The 16,182-nt window shown below is 39.3% G+C and overlaps 2 protein-coding genes across 2 annotated transcripts in view; one reads left to right on the forward strand and one right to left on the reverse strand.

Moving 5' to 3' along the window:
* Nucleotides 1-16,182, reverse strand: part of Zir (dedicator of cytokinesis) — a 375,809-nt gene that overhangs the window by 24,816 nt on the left and 334,811 nt on the right. The window lies entirely within an intron of this gene.
* Nucleotides 443-12,845, forward strand: LOC117983729 (reticulocalbin-2). The gene is made up of 7 exons (XM_034970380.2): nucleotides 443-833; nucleotides 1,947-2,094; nucleotides 3,769-3,919; nucleotides 5,160-5,237; nucleotides 5,870-5,990; nucleotides 7,871-7,994; nucleotides 11,188-12,845. The coding sequence occupies exons 1-7, from the start codon at nucleotides 632-634 to the stop codon at nucleotides 11,348-11,350; spliced, it is 987 nt and encodes a 328-aa protein (XP_034826271.1). The 5' UTR covers nucleotides 443-631; the 3' UTR covers nucleotides 11,351-12,845.

The raw sequence follows: 16,182 nt of genomic DNA on the forward strand, positions 1-16,182 counted from the left end.
TCGAGATGGCAATTGGGCTATGAGGCGGGGGGACCGGGTTAGCGCGGGGGCTGTGTAGGTGTGCGGGGCGTTCTCTCTCCGATTGCCATCTCGACCAGTCGTGTACATATACATCGACCATTAGAAAGACATTTCGGCTTCGTAGAGCGTTATCTCTTTCACTTATACCTAGTAACTTATATACCTATGTGACGTTTTGTCGGTGAACTCAACGACAGAGACAACGCTCTACGAAACTGCTATCACTTTCTAAAGGTCGATGCACAATATTTGGTGCCCTCATGATCATAAAGAACTATAGGTATCTCGTCTGTATGAAAATACGAGATCATTTGTTATAGGCCTTAAAAGACTTGTATCCAAGGCCGTAAAAAACATTCCTCAGTTGGGTTGACATTTGACAGCTGTGTTTGACAGTGACATGTAAAGGTGTCAACAAATTGTCAAATGCGAAATCTTTCAAGTTTCATCAATCATCAATTTTATATTTTTCATAGAAAATGAAAATACCTTAATACTAATGGAATGTTATTCTTGAAATAAGTAAAAAGTTCTAAATGCTTTACGCATAACAGAAATAAGGAAGTCTTTAATCAATAAACATAGTGTAAAGTGTTAAAAACGTGAAATAATGGCGATGTCGATACAATATTTGATGTCGTTCCTGTTGCTGCTGACACCGAATATCTTGGTGATTTTGCTGTGCGCATCGGTCCACAGCCACAGCATTGATACTAACGAGCGTGAGATGGACGGGGCGTATCGGCCGCGAGACTACGAGCATTACAACGACGCTGGTCACAACGTGGAGTTTGATCACGAAGCTATTCTAGGTACCTAAACTTAACCTGGCTGTTGCCGTGCCAGTTTTAGTGTCTCACGCATAAACTCTTAGCTAAGCTGTATCCGAGTATCGACGCATGCGAGTTCTTAATGTAAACATGCGATAATAAACTAATAGTTTGATATTTCGCGTGTTCTTGATCGAGCAATAATAATACCTAATAATACACAACTTACAAGTTTACCACCCAGTTACGGCGCTATATCTGTACCTATGAGTTTTATAGGTGTTTATTTGGTCACGTTGCTCGGACGCAGCGAGAGGCAATGTGCTTAGTCGTTGATAAGGAATGCGCGAGCGATGTCTATGAAACTCGCACTGTTCGCGCTGGTGCCTGCCGCGTTGGTTGTCACGTACTATTTCTCGATAGGTATACTACTTACTATGTTATCCTAGTCCTTAAGATGTCATATGTGTCATGAAAGTTGAATTATTGAACAGTTAGTGATTGTAGATGTCAGCTAATGGTTGTCGAAGCGGTGATAGCTTAGTGGGCAAGACGTAGGCTTCCTACTTGGGAAGTTCAGGGTCCCGGGGCATGCACCTCTAACTCTCAGAGTTATGTGCGTTTTAAATAATTGCCTTTACACAAGTTTAAAAAATATGTTAAAAGTATGCTCCTAAAAAAAGAATTATACAGTCGCAGACTATGTAAACGATAAAAAAGCTTGGATTTGACTCGCTCCAGCAATGGCTTGTATAGTACGGTATAATAACATAGTAAATTGAAAAATTTAAAAGAGCAACCGCCGAGTTTCTTGCTGGTTCTTCTCGGTAGGAACGGCATTCCGAACCAGTGGTAAATTAAAACTACCTGACTATTCATAAGTACTTGTAAAAAGTTTACATGAATTAAAAAACATTCTATTCTATTCTATTCTATTGAATATCACTTGCTTTTAACCGTGAAGAAAAAATTGTGAGGAAACCTGGAAACCTGCATACCTCCCAGTTCTCAATAATATTCTCAAAAACGTGTGAAGTCTTCCAATCCGCACTTAGCAAACATGAACTATGGCCAATCACTTCTCGTTTTAAGAGGAGACCCCTGCTCCGTCACGGCTCAGCCGGCGATGAGTTGATGACGATGATAAATAAACAGGTAGCGTGAAAGAAGCTGAGGAGTATGATCGACTCAGTCCAGAGGAATCGCGGCGGCGGCTCGGGCTGTTGCTGCCCAAGATGGATCTTAATGGAGACCAGGTGATTGACCGAGTGGAACTGAAGAAGTGGATCCTGAACTCTTTTATGTAAGTCTTCATTTTGGATAGCCAATGGAGCCGATTCTCTTGTAAACAATCTCTAAACTAAACTAAATTAACAGGTCTAAATCTAATGCTATCCTTTTATGCAAGCACCATATCAATAGATATCAATAGATTTAGATGTGTCATTTTCGTTTAGTTTCGAGATTGTGTGCAACGGAATTAGCTACTTTATACTATTTTTCTATTTACTTGGTTTTAAAATTTTTATGACCTCCTTGATATGATGTTTTGTTTTTTACAATATTACCCAAAGAGACACATTTTTGAGTCTGTTTAGATATTCATTGAAATCAAATCTAGGTACTCACAAATTGATAGAATGAGCGCAAAGTTTTTGATACATATTTATTAAGAACTAGAGGATGCCTGTGACTTAGTCCGGGTGGATTTAGGTTTTTAAATATCCCATGGGAACTCTTTGATTTTCTGGCATAAAAAGTGGCCTATGTCCTTCCCGGGGAAGCAAGCTATCTCTGTACCAAATTTCGTCAAAATCGGTTGAACGGAAGGGCCGTGAATGGCTAGCAGACAGACAGACAGATAGACTGACAGACAGACACTTTCGCATTTATAATATTAGTATGGATAGTATGGATAGAAACAAATAGTGTTACAAAAGCGAGTTGCAACTTACAATTGTAACTCAAAATATTCAAACAAAGCAACAAGCTTTTTCATAATATTGCCAAATGGGGTATTCCCGGTAAGGTCACACCACTCGCGCCAGCCCAGGTCCTGCCCTGGGCGCGAGCCTCATTTCATCCATACTAATATTATCAATGTGTCTGTCTGTCTGTCTGCTAGCTTTTCACGGCCCAACGGTTTAACCGATTTTTATGAAATTTGGTACAGAGGTAGCTTACATCCCATTGAAGGACATAGGCTACTTTTTATCCCGGAAAATCAAAGAGTTCCCACGGTATTTTAGATAAACCTAAGTCCACACAGACGAAGTCGCGGGCATCATCTAGTTCCAAATAGATCTGAACTGAAATAGATTGAACAAAAAGGTAAACCCCCTTTGTAAGAGCTATTCATACAGACAGATTTACAGATCCAGTTCTATTTGAATGCCTAAAGAGTTCTTTGTTGTATTGTAACATGAAAGGGAGCTTAGTTGAGTCATTTGCATACTTATGATTCATTCAGAAAGCATTAATGTCTGTGTTTTGTAGGCACAGTGATATGTTGAACGTTAAACATTTATAGAGGGTTTAAACTCTAAACTAAACATCATCATCATCAACCCATAGATGTCCATTGGTAGACATAGGTCTCTTGTAGAGACTTTCACATGCCACGATCTTGCACCGCCTGAATCCAGCGGCTCCCTGTGACTCGTCTGATGTCGTCCGTTCACCTAGTGGAGGGTCTTCCAACACTGAGTCTTCCAGTGCGAGGTCGCTATTCCAGCACCTTGGGACCCCAACGTCTATCGGTTTTACGAACTATGTGCCCTGCCCATTGCCACTTCAGCTTTGCATCCCGTTGAGCTATGTTGATTACTCTAGAGATCTAGAGAAATGAGGGGGATGCACCGCACACCCGCGCTATTCCGCACCGGGTTATGGCGGGGGCTGTTTGGACGTGTCGCGTACTATAGTTGGTGTAGATTGTAACTGCGCTTGTCGCTAATATTAAAACACTTGCATCTAGCAACCTGTCAAAGGAAGAGGCGGAAGAGCGTATGTCAGAAGCGGATGACAACGGCGACGGCATAGTCACGTGGCCGGAGTACCTGCGGGACACGTTCGGAGTGGAGGCCGAGGCGGAGATAGGCCCCGAGGACACGGGCGACACTGGCATGGTATGTGATCGCTGCTACATCCACCACGACTTACTATACAAGGGACAGAGGGCAAACGTAGGTCTGACTGTAGACACCAGTGGTACAACATGAACACACACTCACATCTGCATAGACCAAAAGACAATTTTCTTCTTTAAGGTGGAAGACACGGTCTGCCCGCGAAATTCAAATTTAATTTGGTTTTTCGCAATTTGTAAACTAATACAGGTTGGCAGACATAATATACTATTGAGACCATTATGGAGAACTCTCAGGCATGCAGGTTTTCTCACGAAAACACCTTCACCGTTAAAGCAAGTGATATTTTAATTACTTAAAAACGCACGAAAGTTAGAGGTGCGTGTCCGGGATTGAACCCCCGACCTCCGATTAGGAGGCGGACGTCCTAACCACTAGGCTATCACAGCTTCTTGATTCTAAATAAATAAATTCTTGGAATATTGTATCGACGTATCGCTCGATAACCTGTTTACGACGTACTTAAATAACGCAGTGGTAGAGTACAATCACAACTTTGATGTGAAAATCTTACTTATTACATCCAGAAGAAAAATTTATTTGAAAGTATTTGAGAAAGTGGTGAATAGATGATTACCTGATCAATATTTTTTGGTTTGAGAAGCTGGCGAATAAATGGTGACCTAATGTAATGTTCTAATGTGGTGGTAATGGTGGTAAATGATTACCTGATCAATATTTTTTTGGGTTTGCGGTTCCAGAGAAAAAAAGGATCACCTTGTTGTCTGTCATATTTTTGGCCTTCTTCTTCTTCCTCATCCAGAGCCTTGTGATATTTTTGGCCTAATACAATTCTGAACTCATTACCAAGCAAAGCGGCTTAAAATTGTGCTAAAATTTAGTCCTAAATTCGTGATTTCAATCAAAACGAGTATAATTAGAGCCTCAATAGCTCCACGGGTAAAGGAGTGGACTGAAAACCGAAAGGTCGACGGTTCAAACCCCGCCCGTTGCACTATTGTCGTTACCTACTCCTAGCACAAGCCTGACGCTCAGTTGGAGAGGAAAGGGGAATATTAGTCATTTAACATGGCTAATATTCTTTTATTTAAAAAAAACACCGTTTTGTTTGTCAGTTCGAGTCAGTCAGAAAAAGCAAGGATACTATTAGCTATTTTTGGATAAGTTAGTTAAAATGTCCTCTCATATTGAATTCCTAAAAATACGCTAACAATATGAACTGTTAAATAATACGTAATACACATACGTGTTTGTTTAGATAATACGCGAAGAAAAAGCGATGTGGCAGGCAGCAGACAAAAATGAGGATGGGGACCTCAATTTTGAAGAATTTTCGGTAAGTTAAATGTATCAAAATCACTATCCATCCATCGCCGGATCACCACTCAGCACGGGTCTCCTCTCAGAATAAGAAGGGTTTGCCAATAGACTACCACGCTGGCCAAGTGCGGATTGCCAGATTTCACACAAGAATATTATCGCGAACTCTCTGACACAGGTTTCCTCACCATGTTTTCCTTCACCGTTAAAGCAAACGTCTCTCATTAGCTAGTCAATAATAAAATGACATAATATGAATAGTTAAGTTTTCCATGAATAGTTAAGACATTTCCGTGAATAGTTAAGGTTGCCATTGAATAGTTCTTGCTTGTTCTAAAATCGTTTCGGTATAAGTAAAGTAAATGTGTGTGTTTGCGAGCACTTGCTCGCGACTGATTGGTCGGACAGGCACGCACACTTATATACGATATGCTTGTATATAAGCCGGCCGAAATATCTGCAAACCTGGCTTAGTGACGTCATGCAACACGCTCGCCTTGGCACCGGTACTGGATAGACGAAAACGGGGGAAGCGCAATCCAGCGATGTTCGCAGATATTTCCGCTAGGTAGTACGACGTAACCACCAGTAAAGTTCATGTGCACTCGTGAATCGCAAGAAGTATATCCGTTATCTGGTGTGGGCCAGGTGTTCACGAACCCCGAGGAGCACCCGGTGATGCACCCGTTCCTCGTGAACCAGACCATGCGGGAGAAGGACTCCAACAACGACGGCGTGCTGGACTTTCACGAGTACATCGGCGACAGAGGTGAATAAAAAGTACATTACTGTCCAGGCCAGAAATAAAAAGGCCGAGGCGCAAACGAGCGCTTCGTCCTTTTCCTAGCTAGGTAGGTACTCAGAATAAACACCTGTAGAAGTAGCCCTATTGTGACTCTTTATTAAAGCGAGATAGCTAAATGTATTTAAGCTATTATAAGAACGTGACAAAATGATTATTTTCTGTCCTTACCACCGTGGCCACTTTTGTTTGTTTGTCAAGATGTGTTTGTACGTGAGATCTTGACAAACAACGTGAAGTGAAATTATGTTGATTCATGTATTTTAAAGAAATAATTGATTTGTTTTGTTGTTTTTGTTTTTGAAGTTATTGTCCAATGGTGGGTTGCAGCGAACGTAAAACAGAAGGAATAACATTTCACAAGTACAAGTACGTCTGCTTGAGCGAGAGGGACTGAGGGGGCCACGCTAGTTGCATATATTGTAGAGTACAGACTGTAGGTGTATATCTGTGAGTAGGTACCAAGTTATTAAAATGACCGTTGATTACCGAGGCGATATGTCTTCATTGTATTGTTTAATTAAGCAACTACAGTTAGTTACACGCTTACATTGCTTTATTGGACCTTAATTGTTAATGAACGAGTTTATGAGACCTTTCACACTGTCATTACTGTATATTAAAAAGGAGGTTCACCTGGGCTGTTACGAAATGTCATGTTTTCCCAGTGGACTATAGTAGAAACAAACATGTACGATAATACACATTCCACAAGGATTATAGTATATAGGGTAGGGTAGGCCCGTAGGGTATAGTACATAGCCCTCCCGGGATCTCCCTCTAACATTTGTGTTCGCACCAACCAACCATTCGGGTCGGCGAGAATGTGCAGAACGATATGTTTACTACTGGCAAAATAATTCGCGAAATCATGAATCATTTGCCCAATCCTGTTAGTGGGCCCCAACCTTACAGTAACGCATTTTGTACAAAGTCTATGCACATTTCATCTACAATATTGCGGCGAGGTGCGACTTGAGAAATGAGAATGTCAGTCCTTTCCACTTATCTCTGTCTCGAGTTGCTTTATGTGATTTAATGTCCGTCAGATGAAATCTATTTCTAAACATTCTAGAGCAGTAAGTGCTCTTACAGCCGCACTCAGAGTCGCAAATCGTTACTTAAGATTGTGTTAAAACGAGACAGATTTATGTGAGAGATAATCTCTCTCAGTCTCGTTTAACTCAATCTTAAGTAACGATTAAGCGACTTTGAGTACGTCTGTATAAGGTTTATATTATCAAAGCGTGTTCTCATACAAAAAGTCTCACTCATTAAAGGCTGTTTTCGTTGAACTACGACCTTGAAAGGTACGAATTTAGGTCTTGAACAAAATAAAGGGGAAAATCGGAAATCATTAATATTATACACATAATACATACCTATTTAACTAATAAATAAATAAATAAATAAACTTTTATTTCAGGCGTGTCAACCCATAATTGTATGTTAGTACAGAAACAATAAAATATCTTAACCTATGTTAGTATTTATTACTAGCTTAATCCTATTTAACTAAAGACTAATTCTAAACTATTCACAACGCTCGAGGGAGTCTCTTTGCGCCCATGTGCACACCACTCCAGCACCTCCAGAGAGGAGGACTGTCCAGTTTCATGGACAATGCGCTGAGGAGAGTGTTGGTACTCCTCAATAGCCTGCTCATCATGGACGCGGCACGCTTGCGCATGATCGCGTAGAAATCATCGACGCGAGCATCCGCAAACATTGCCGACGCACTGCAGTGTCGATACGATACTTGTAACAGCGATTACAATGGTATGGACATCACAAGTGCGATGCCTGAAAGATGACTGCATAGTAATATAATCTTGTCCTTTGTCCAGGCGCGCAACAGGACAAGGAGTGGGTGATATCGGAGAGGGACAAGTTTGAGCACGAGCTGGACATCAACAGGGACGGCGTGTTGGACGCAGTGGAGGTGCAGAGATGGGTCATACCCGACAATAGGTAAGCTTCTTGCTATCCCCTTGTCCCTCGTCCAGGCTCGCAACAGGACAAGGAGTGGGTGATATCGGAAAGGGACAAGTTTGAGCACGAGCTCGACATCAACAGGGACGGCGTGTTGAACGCTGTGGAGGTGCAGAGATGGGTCATACCCGACAATAGGTAAGCTTCTTGCTATCCCCTTGTCCCTCGTCCAGGCTCGCAACAGGACAAGGAGTTGGTGATATCGGAGAGGGACAAGTTTGAGCACGAGCTGGACATCAACAGGGACGGCGTGTTGAACGCTGTGGAGGTGCAGAGATGGGTCATACCCGACAATAGGTAAGCTTCTTGCTATCCCCTTGTCCCTTGTCCAGGCGCGCAACAGGACAAGGGGAGGGTGATATCGAATAATTATAAGTCTGAGACATCTGCAGGCCGATTGCGAATCGACTGCATCTATCATTTAATGACAGCATCAATGTCAAAATATGGTTTTCCTATCACGGTTCGGTGAGACAGTCCACAAAGGATAGATGTGGACAAAAAAATGTTTTGACAGTTCATTTACACTATCGATAAAATTTATTGTATGAAAAATGCTATTGCGGACGCGTTTTGAAGTTTGATGTCATATAAGAACCTCGACAAATGTTACGTCAAATGAGGTTTTCATTGAAACAACTCGAGAGGTGTTTTTATCAGTGACATAAGCTATCCGCAAATCGTTTTACTACTCATATTAATTAAATAAAGTTATGAAAGGGATTAAAAAAGGCTATAGTAATTCTTCTGCTAGATAAGAAATCAATTATTAATTTTAGAAGCTAGTATAATAGTATAAAAGTATTTTTAGATTAATGTAAGTCTCATAAGTACTTTTAAAAGAATATGTGATGACTCTTTCATTAGTAGGTTTGATGCACAGAGTACATTAAATATAGAGGTATACTAACACTGAGAAATGAGAATCACAGAGTACTTTTTACACGCACCTATAACTTCTTGGAGAACAGTTATGTGCATTTTAAGTAAATAATTAAATATCATTGCTTTAACGGTGATGGAAAACATCGTGTGGAAACCTGCATGCCTGAGAGTTCTCCAAAATGTTATCAAAGGTGTGTGTAGTGAAGTCTACGAATCCGCATTTGGCCAGCATGGTAGACTATGGCCAAAACTCTTCTCACACTCAAGAGAACCGTACTCTATAGTGAGCCAGCGACAAGCTGAACATAATAGTATACCTTTGACTCCTTTGAGAACAATATGGAGAACTCTCAGGCATGCAGATTTCCTCATGATGTTTCCTTCACCGCTAAATCAAGTTAAGTATAATTAATTGTTTAAAACGCACATAACTCTTAGAGATGCGTACCTAGAATTGAACCCTCTAGGCTAGACTAGGCTCTTCGGGGAACTTCTAAAATTATTCCCCAAAGTAATGTCCAAAAGTCAAATCATTTTCTGATTTAATTGATTTAGCTTTGGAAATTACTTTGGAATTTAAATTATTTAGGCAAATAAAACAACAGTTTGATGATTTTTTATGTATTCTTTTATTAAAGTAGATTAGATTCTGACATTTTAATTATATCACCATCTGCTTCTTATAAGTCTAATCTGGCACCGTTCATTATTTTATTTGTCTCTGCACGGGGTCCAAGAGCTCGAGTTCACAACATATGCCAATCCATATCTTTGTCAGGATGAAGAAATGAATGCAGCACTGTATCATCTTTGCCTGAAAAAAAATTATGATATCTGAGCAAGTGACCACTTACTGTGTTGCTTAATCTATACCACTAGGCACTACCAGCTTCTGTTTAGGTATGACGTTGTCTGCGAAGACTTTAGAATCAGTGTATATGGTATCTTTGTTACTAATTTAGCTAATCCAAATTGTTTCTTTAAATATTTGTGGTGCGAAGGAGTAAGAAACATCCAAACTTTCATATGAAGAGCAACGTTATAGGCAGCTCTAGATACATAAGGAAACATACTCGAGAAAGCACTTGTAGTGTGGAGGTACTTACTATGAAGTCATAACCACCAGTAGCAATGGACTCAATTTGTATAATAGGTACTTTATGAAACGCTGTTAAAACTCCTCTAACTTTTCGGAGTTTAATACCATTGTAACAACTAAATATCACTTGCTTAGCTGTGAAGGAAAAGGAAGATCGTGAGGAAACCCGCATGAGAGCCTTTACTTGTATTGAATGATAACGTTTGTTAACTTACGAGTTCTAACTTCCAAGCAGCCACAGTCCGTCAATAAGGGTCCCAATACTTAGGCAAATCAGTGCCCAGGCATTTGCGTATAAGTTCAGTGAGAAAAACTAAGTCTCCGGAGTCCGAGGAGCAAGCAAAATTGCAGAATTAATCACAAAAAACAAACGCGTAAACTAAGGAAAAACAACAAAAATTGTACTTTGTGGTCTGGGGTTCTAAATAGTTACCACAGACTAACTACTTATTTGTAATAAGTAACGTAGCCAAATTTAGGAGACTGTTATGTCCATGTAAATTGCTAGATTACCAAGTGATTACCATAGATATTCGATTTAGTCGGGTTATAAATAGGTCCGTGCTACCAATACGTCATCAAAATGTCGATAATGACCAAATGCGATATAGAGCATTAGTCGTCCGCGATAGCAAATTTATCAACTGTAACGATCACGATTCTTAAGGATATTTCTATTGCGATGTCACATGTCAGTTTACGGCAATCGGCCTGCTGGTTGTGGCCTATGCCCCTGGGCAAGTAAAAAAAAAAAAAAATTTGACAGGTCATGCCCATTATTCGTCAATGATATTTCAATTATACCCTCTTTTCAATCGATATCTGAAAAAAACACAAATTTCAAAAATGGTTTATTCTTTGGTATTGGACCGAATTCTTTCAAAAACTATTGGACCGTTGACAAAGTACAAAATAGGTGACCCGGGAGGTGATTACATAAAACGTTGTGGTAGCGACAGCAACGCGACAGCAGTAGCAATCAGACATTCATTTGCTGTCTCTGTTCTTCTTCTTCTTATTTTGCATTGTGGCTATTGCTGTCTCTCTCTAGCCGGACGTTTGACAGCAATGATCGCGAGATTTACGCCTGTCGCGAGACACGTAATCACCCCGCCGAACTCATTAAACGCGAAGTTTTAGTTCGGGATGAACAACTAGTTAAAACGAAAACATTTTTTTTTATTTCAGTGAAATAGCGGAAGAGGAAGTGGACCACCTGTTCGCGTCAGCGGACGACGACCACGACGACGTTCTGTCGTACGACGAGGTGTTACGACACCACCACGTGTTCGTCGGCAGCGAGGCCACCGACTACGGACACGACATGGACCGGTTTGACGACGAGTTGTGAGACTTGTCGCGCGACAGTCGCGTGTCCTTCACTGTGACGACTAGTCGAGATGCGCATGATCTTGAGAACACGTGCGATCAATACTTGACAGAGGACCTTGAGATGTATCTCATCTTGGTATTCGACGAAATCTTGGCCGAGTGCAACCAACAGTTTTCTATTTAAAACCTACTTCTTAAGTTACAGTTGGCGCGGAGTGTCTATGCTGCCACGCAATTGGTTCATCAGGCAACTTTTCGTTTCTCGCGCTGTAGGAAACTACAATTAGCCTACAACAGTTCACGGTAGTTGGGGAACTATTAACAAAACGTCGAAACTTCGACGTCACCTACAGGCGTCACATTTGACGCAGGTAGCCTTATTTTACGTCACCATAGCCTAATATTTGACAATCGTCGATTCAAGATCAAACCGAGAGTTACCTCACTGTAGTTCACTCTGGCCATACTCTTTCTTCCACCTACCATACAAATATTTCTGTGACAACTTCGAAACGTATTTTCACGGACTCGGATCGGATGACCGCCGTAAGTCAGGTTCTGTCGGTGTACGCCCGACTAGTTTTGGACCAAAATAGTTCCAAGTCGTGAACACTTTTTTTGGTTTAGATTGCACATTCTAGACATTCATCATTGCTTTTTGGAAGATTGCGCAAGCCTAATCAAGCAATAAAAAAATGTATTTATGTAATTTTAAGTTCTGAATTACTTAATTAATCGAGGCTTCCATTTCATAATTTTAATAATTTTTCAACAAAAAAATAATTTTATAATTTATATTGATAAATAATTGGATATAGAGTCGTAAGAATATTATATCGAATATTATTATTATTATTATTATATTGACATTTTGCCATAGTTTGTGCCAATCTTGTGTGTTTCATGCTGGAGTAGGTTATTACTAAATAATAATTTAATGCACAAAAACGTATTAGAGGAAAATTATGTACTGTACTTATCAAGTTAATTTTAAATAATGATCTGACCTTATGTTAATAGTAAAATAATTTAGCAGTTTCAGATAGCAGTAGGTAACCTAAATATTTATTTTGTAATTTTAAATTGCAATCAAATCTAGGTTTTAATAGATAAAAATAAAATGTTTTAAAATACTACCTCCAAAATGAACACCTCTTTTGTTTCATATTATTATAGTACGCGACAGATTGAAATGGCAATTGTGGTGGGGATGACTCGTTTACCCGCACAGCCCCCGTGCTAACACGATGCGGGCGAACGCGGGTGACGTGCGGGTGTGCGGGGCGTCCCCCACCTCATACCCCGATTGCCATTTCGACCTGTCGCGAACTACAGGTGTAATGCGTAAAAAATTACTCTTCACGCGCAATTTTAACTTTTATGTCAAAAGTACGATTTTAGCCCTTACTTTAAAATACGGTTCGTACTTTTGACATGACAGTTGACCCATAGTTAAAATGGCGCGTGAGGAGTATTTTTTTACGGACTATACACTTACTATTGAAATAAACTTAAAATTGGCCCCGATTCTCTAGTCTCTCTCTAAACTAAATTTAAAATATCTGCATCCTTTTCTTTTTACTAATGCTAAAAAAGGAACGGAACATGACTTTCACATTTAAAGACTCTAAATTTTAGTGCACAATACAAATTTAAACAGTAGGTTCGCGAGTGCGTGCTAAAATCACGGGTTTTACCATCTAAAAATTAAATTTAGAAATGTCAAACTGCTTCTGTCCTTTTCATATTACAATAGTAAGAAGAGGGTGCGAATACTCTAAAATTAGATTGTGCTTAGAATCGGTGCCATTGTGGCTAATTCCTTTGTACACAATCTCTAAATTAAACTAAAATGGCACGTCTAAATCTATTGCTATCCCTTTCATAATGTTGCTTGCGGAAAAGAATAGCACTAGATTTAGACATGTTAATTTAGTTAAGTTTAGAGATTGTGTACAAGAGAATCGGCCTCATTGTGTACTTTAAAATGTTATTATAAAAACTAACAGCATTGGGTTTTCCTAGTCAAATAAATCTATTTGTACAGTATTGTATGTTTTATTTCAAACACTGAGCCATCACTAAGTCCCATAGACTTAGTGATTTTTTGCAGTCTTGCTTGTATAAGAGTAAAAGGGGCAGGTATATAAATAAAAACATCAACCCAGTATCATTTACAATATTTTTTTATTCAATATAATAATCTTAATAAATCCAAAATATTTACACAATACAAAAACATACTATATGACCTTGATCAACGACCCCTCCCGTAGTTGTATGATTCAGCTCACTTCGCGATTACAACAACTAAGTCAGGTTTAACTATTCCCTATTCTATACTGAAACTACTATTTAACCGCTTCCATTCAAAGAATGTATTTTACATTGGACAGACTTAAGCCGAAATCTATAGAGTACTTTGAGACGTTGCTCAGACTTAAGACAGTTAAAACGAGACAGAGCTATATCTCTCACATAAATCTGTCTCGTTTTAACTCTATTTTAAGTCTGAGCAAAGTCAAAGTGCGCTCTATAGATCTCAGCCTTAGAATACGTGTTCATTGAAGCGGAGATGTGTTATTAATTTACACTTCTCAGTAAAACAGTATTTTTTGCGCTCAGAATCGGTAGCAATTTCTCTTAATCACTCGTCTAATCTTATTGAAATTCCCATACACCTATTGTGTGGTTATTCCGTATGTACACCCTAAAACAGCCACCCTAGTGTAGACTCGGAAACATATGACCGTCCCGGACTGAAAATTCAGCGTTCGAAGTGAATAGTCGTACAATATGTCTCCGAGTATACACCCTAGGGTGGCTGTTTTAGGGTGTACATACGGAAAAATTCAATAAATAATAAAATTAGGTATATGAGTAGATATACTTAGGAAGCGGCTATGTTGGATAAGCTTACAATGTATTGCACATATTGGTAGTTGGTACATTTTGCCTCGAACAATAAGTTACACTTTTCACGTAAAATATTTGAAAAATTCAACACTTTTTAGCCAATAAATAACATAGGTACAACAATTATGTATCTACGTTGAATGAGAAATAAACACCAAAAATGGTTTATAAAAACTGACCATAGACCTCTCTCGACTCGAACCGGCTGTTAGGATCAAGGCACATTGACGTCGAGTGCAGTGAAGCGACGTTTTCTAATATTTTCCAAAGTATTTGTTTAACACAAATATACGTACGTACAGTTCATGCTGATTTGTTAATTAGTCATTAGTGATAACATAGTGATATTAAAGTTCAATTTACTATAAAACATTTTAGATAAGAAGCGCGCCACTTGACTTCGTCTCGGCGCCAATACAGGTACTGTACGAAGCGTCTTTGACATCACAAAATTACGAGAGTATAGAGAATGTCACGATTTTTATTATTGAGTTCGCTTTCATAAGAGTTCGTACAAAATGAGTGTATTCCACTGTACATTTAGGATACATTTGAAGGCAAAAATTGTAAAGATATTACAGACAATGCCAAGACACAAGGCGCGATGGAAACGCGTTCAACCCGCCCAGCTCCTAGAAGTTGTATAATACAAGGAGCCTTCAGGCTAATTATAAGATTTTCTATCTACGTAGATAAAATTCGATCGATACACTCGAAGTAAAATGGCTCTAAATATACTTGATTTAAAGTCGAAAATTCAGTAGGTACCACCGATTTTAACTTCGCAAGGTATCCGCTTGGAACGCTTACTGCAAATGTATGAACGGATTTAAGCTTTAAACCAAGGCAATTAAGGTCTATTTTACTTTGATGCTAAAGAATTTCGATGCTCAAATTCCATCGACGTAAGTACTACTGTATGAAGCACGTTTCATCGCAGTAGCGCGGCACTACGCGTGTCCCGCAATGTGTTCTTAGCAGAAAGTCCAGAGAATACACATAAAAGCGTGTTTTCAAAGCTTATCTTACAAATGGAATCTTACAAAAATTCCATTCAAATAAATAAATTAATAATGCATTGAAATAAAATAAACTACTCACTTGATTTTAATTTATACATAAGTTATAGTCCGCGACATGTCGAGATGGCAATCGAGGAAGGAACGTCCCGTCTCATACCCCGATTGCCATCTCGATCTGTCGCATACTACACTTCTTCCTTTACTAGGTCATAATTGTTTTTTTTATAAACAAACATTTTGCACACCAGTATTTAGTGGTAGAATATGTAAGGATTTATAAGATTTTACTCCCAAATTCTCTACATTCGTGACTTAAGCACTAGTCACACAGAGACGTACCGGAGCACATATGGATGACACACTGCGCCCCGTCACATGTGCACATATCACACATATGTGCGGGGCACATTATGTGCGATCACTTGCGCATCGTCGCCAGTTTGACATACATATCTCTACATAGTATAAAATAAAGTCGCTTCCCGCTGTCTGTCTGTATGTATGTATGTATGAACGCGTAGATCTTTTAAACTACGCAACGGATTTTAATGCGGTTTTCACCAACAGATAGAGAGAACCAAGAGGAAGGTTTATAGCTATAGTTTAATTCTCAAAAAGTTAGAGATCCCTAGAGAAATTGAAATAATGTGAATTGAAAAAATTCTCTCATTTGAGTTTCTGAGGCAATGACACCTCACTGACTACATTAGTATCTACATTGCAGTCGCTAGTTATAAAATAAAAGGCACGAATAGATGTGTGATCTAGTGCTTTAGGTCATTTTTTTCTACAAAGATTTTTCGACTGAGTGCTGAATTCTACCTTCTAACCTTTTCGAGTCTAGCCATTTTTTTTTAAATTTAAATATAGAGCTGGGGTACAAGTTTTTTCAGGATTTTTATATTTCAGCTTA

This window comes from Maniola hyperantus, chromosome 1 (assembly GCF_902806685.2).
Source record: "Maniola hyperantus chromosome 1, iAphHyp1.2, whole genome shotgun sequence".
Taxonomy (NCBI): Eukaryota; Metazoa; Arthropoda; class Insecta; order Lepidoptera; family Nymphalidae; genus Maniola; species Maniola hyperantus.

Excerpts from the sequence above, each read along its gene's own strand:
- LOC117983729 (XM_034970380.2), top strand. The coding sequence starts at position 632 with ATGGCGATGTCGATACAATATTTGATGTCGTTCCTGTTGCTGCTGACA. Across the intron at positions 5,238-5,869 it reads TCAATTTTGAAGAATTTTCG|GTGTTCACGAACCCCGAGGA; the intron begins GTAAGTTAAATG and ends GGTGTGGGCCAG. Across the intron at positions 7,995-11,187 it reads TGGGTCATACCCGACAATAG|TGAAATAGCGGAAGAGGAAG; the intron begins GTAAGCTTCTTG and ends TTTTTATTTCAG.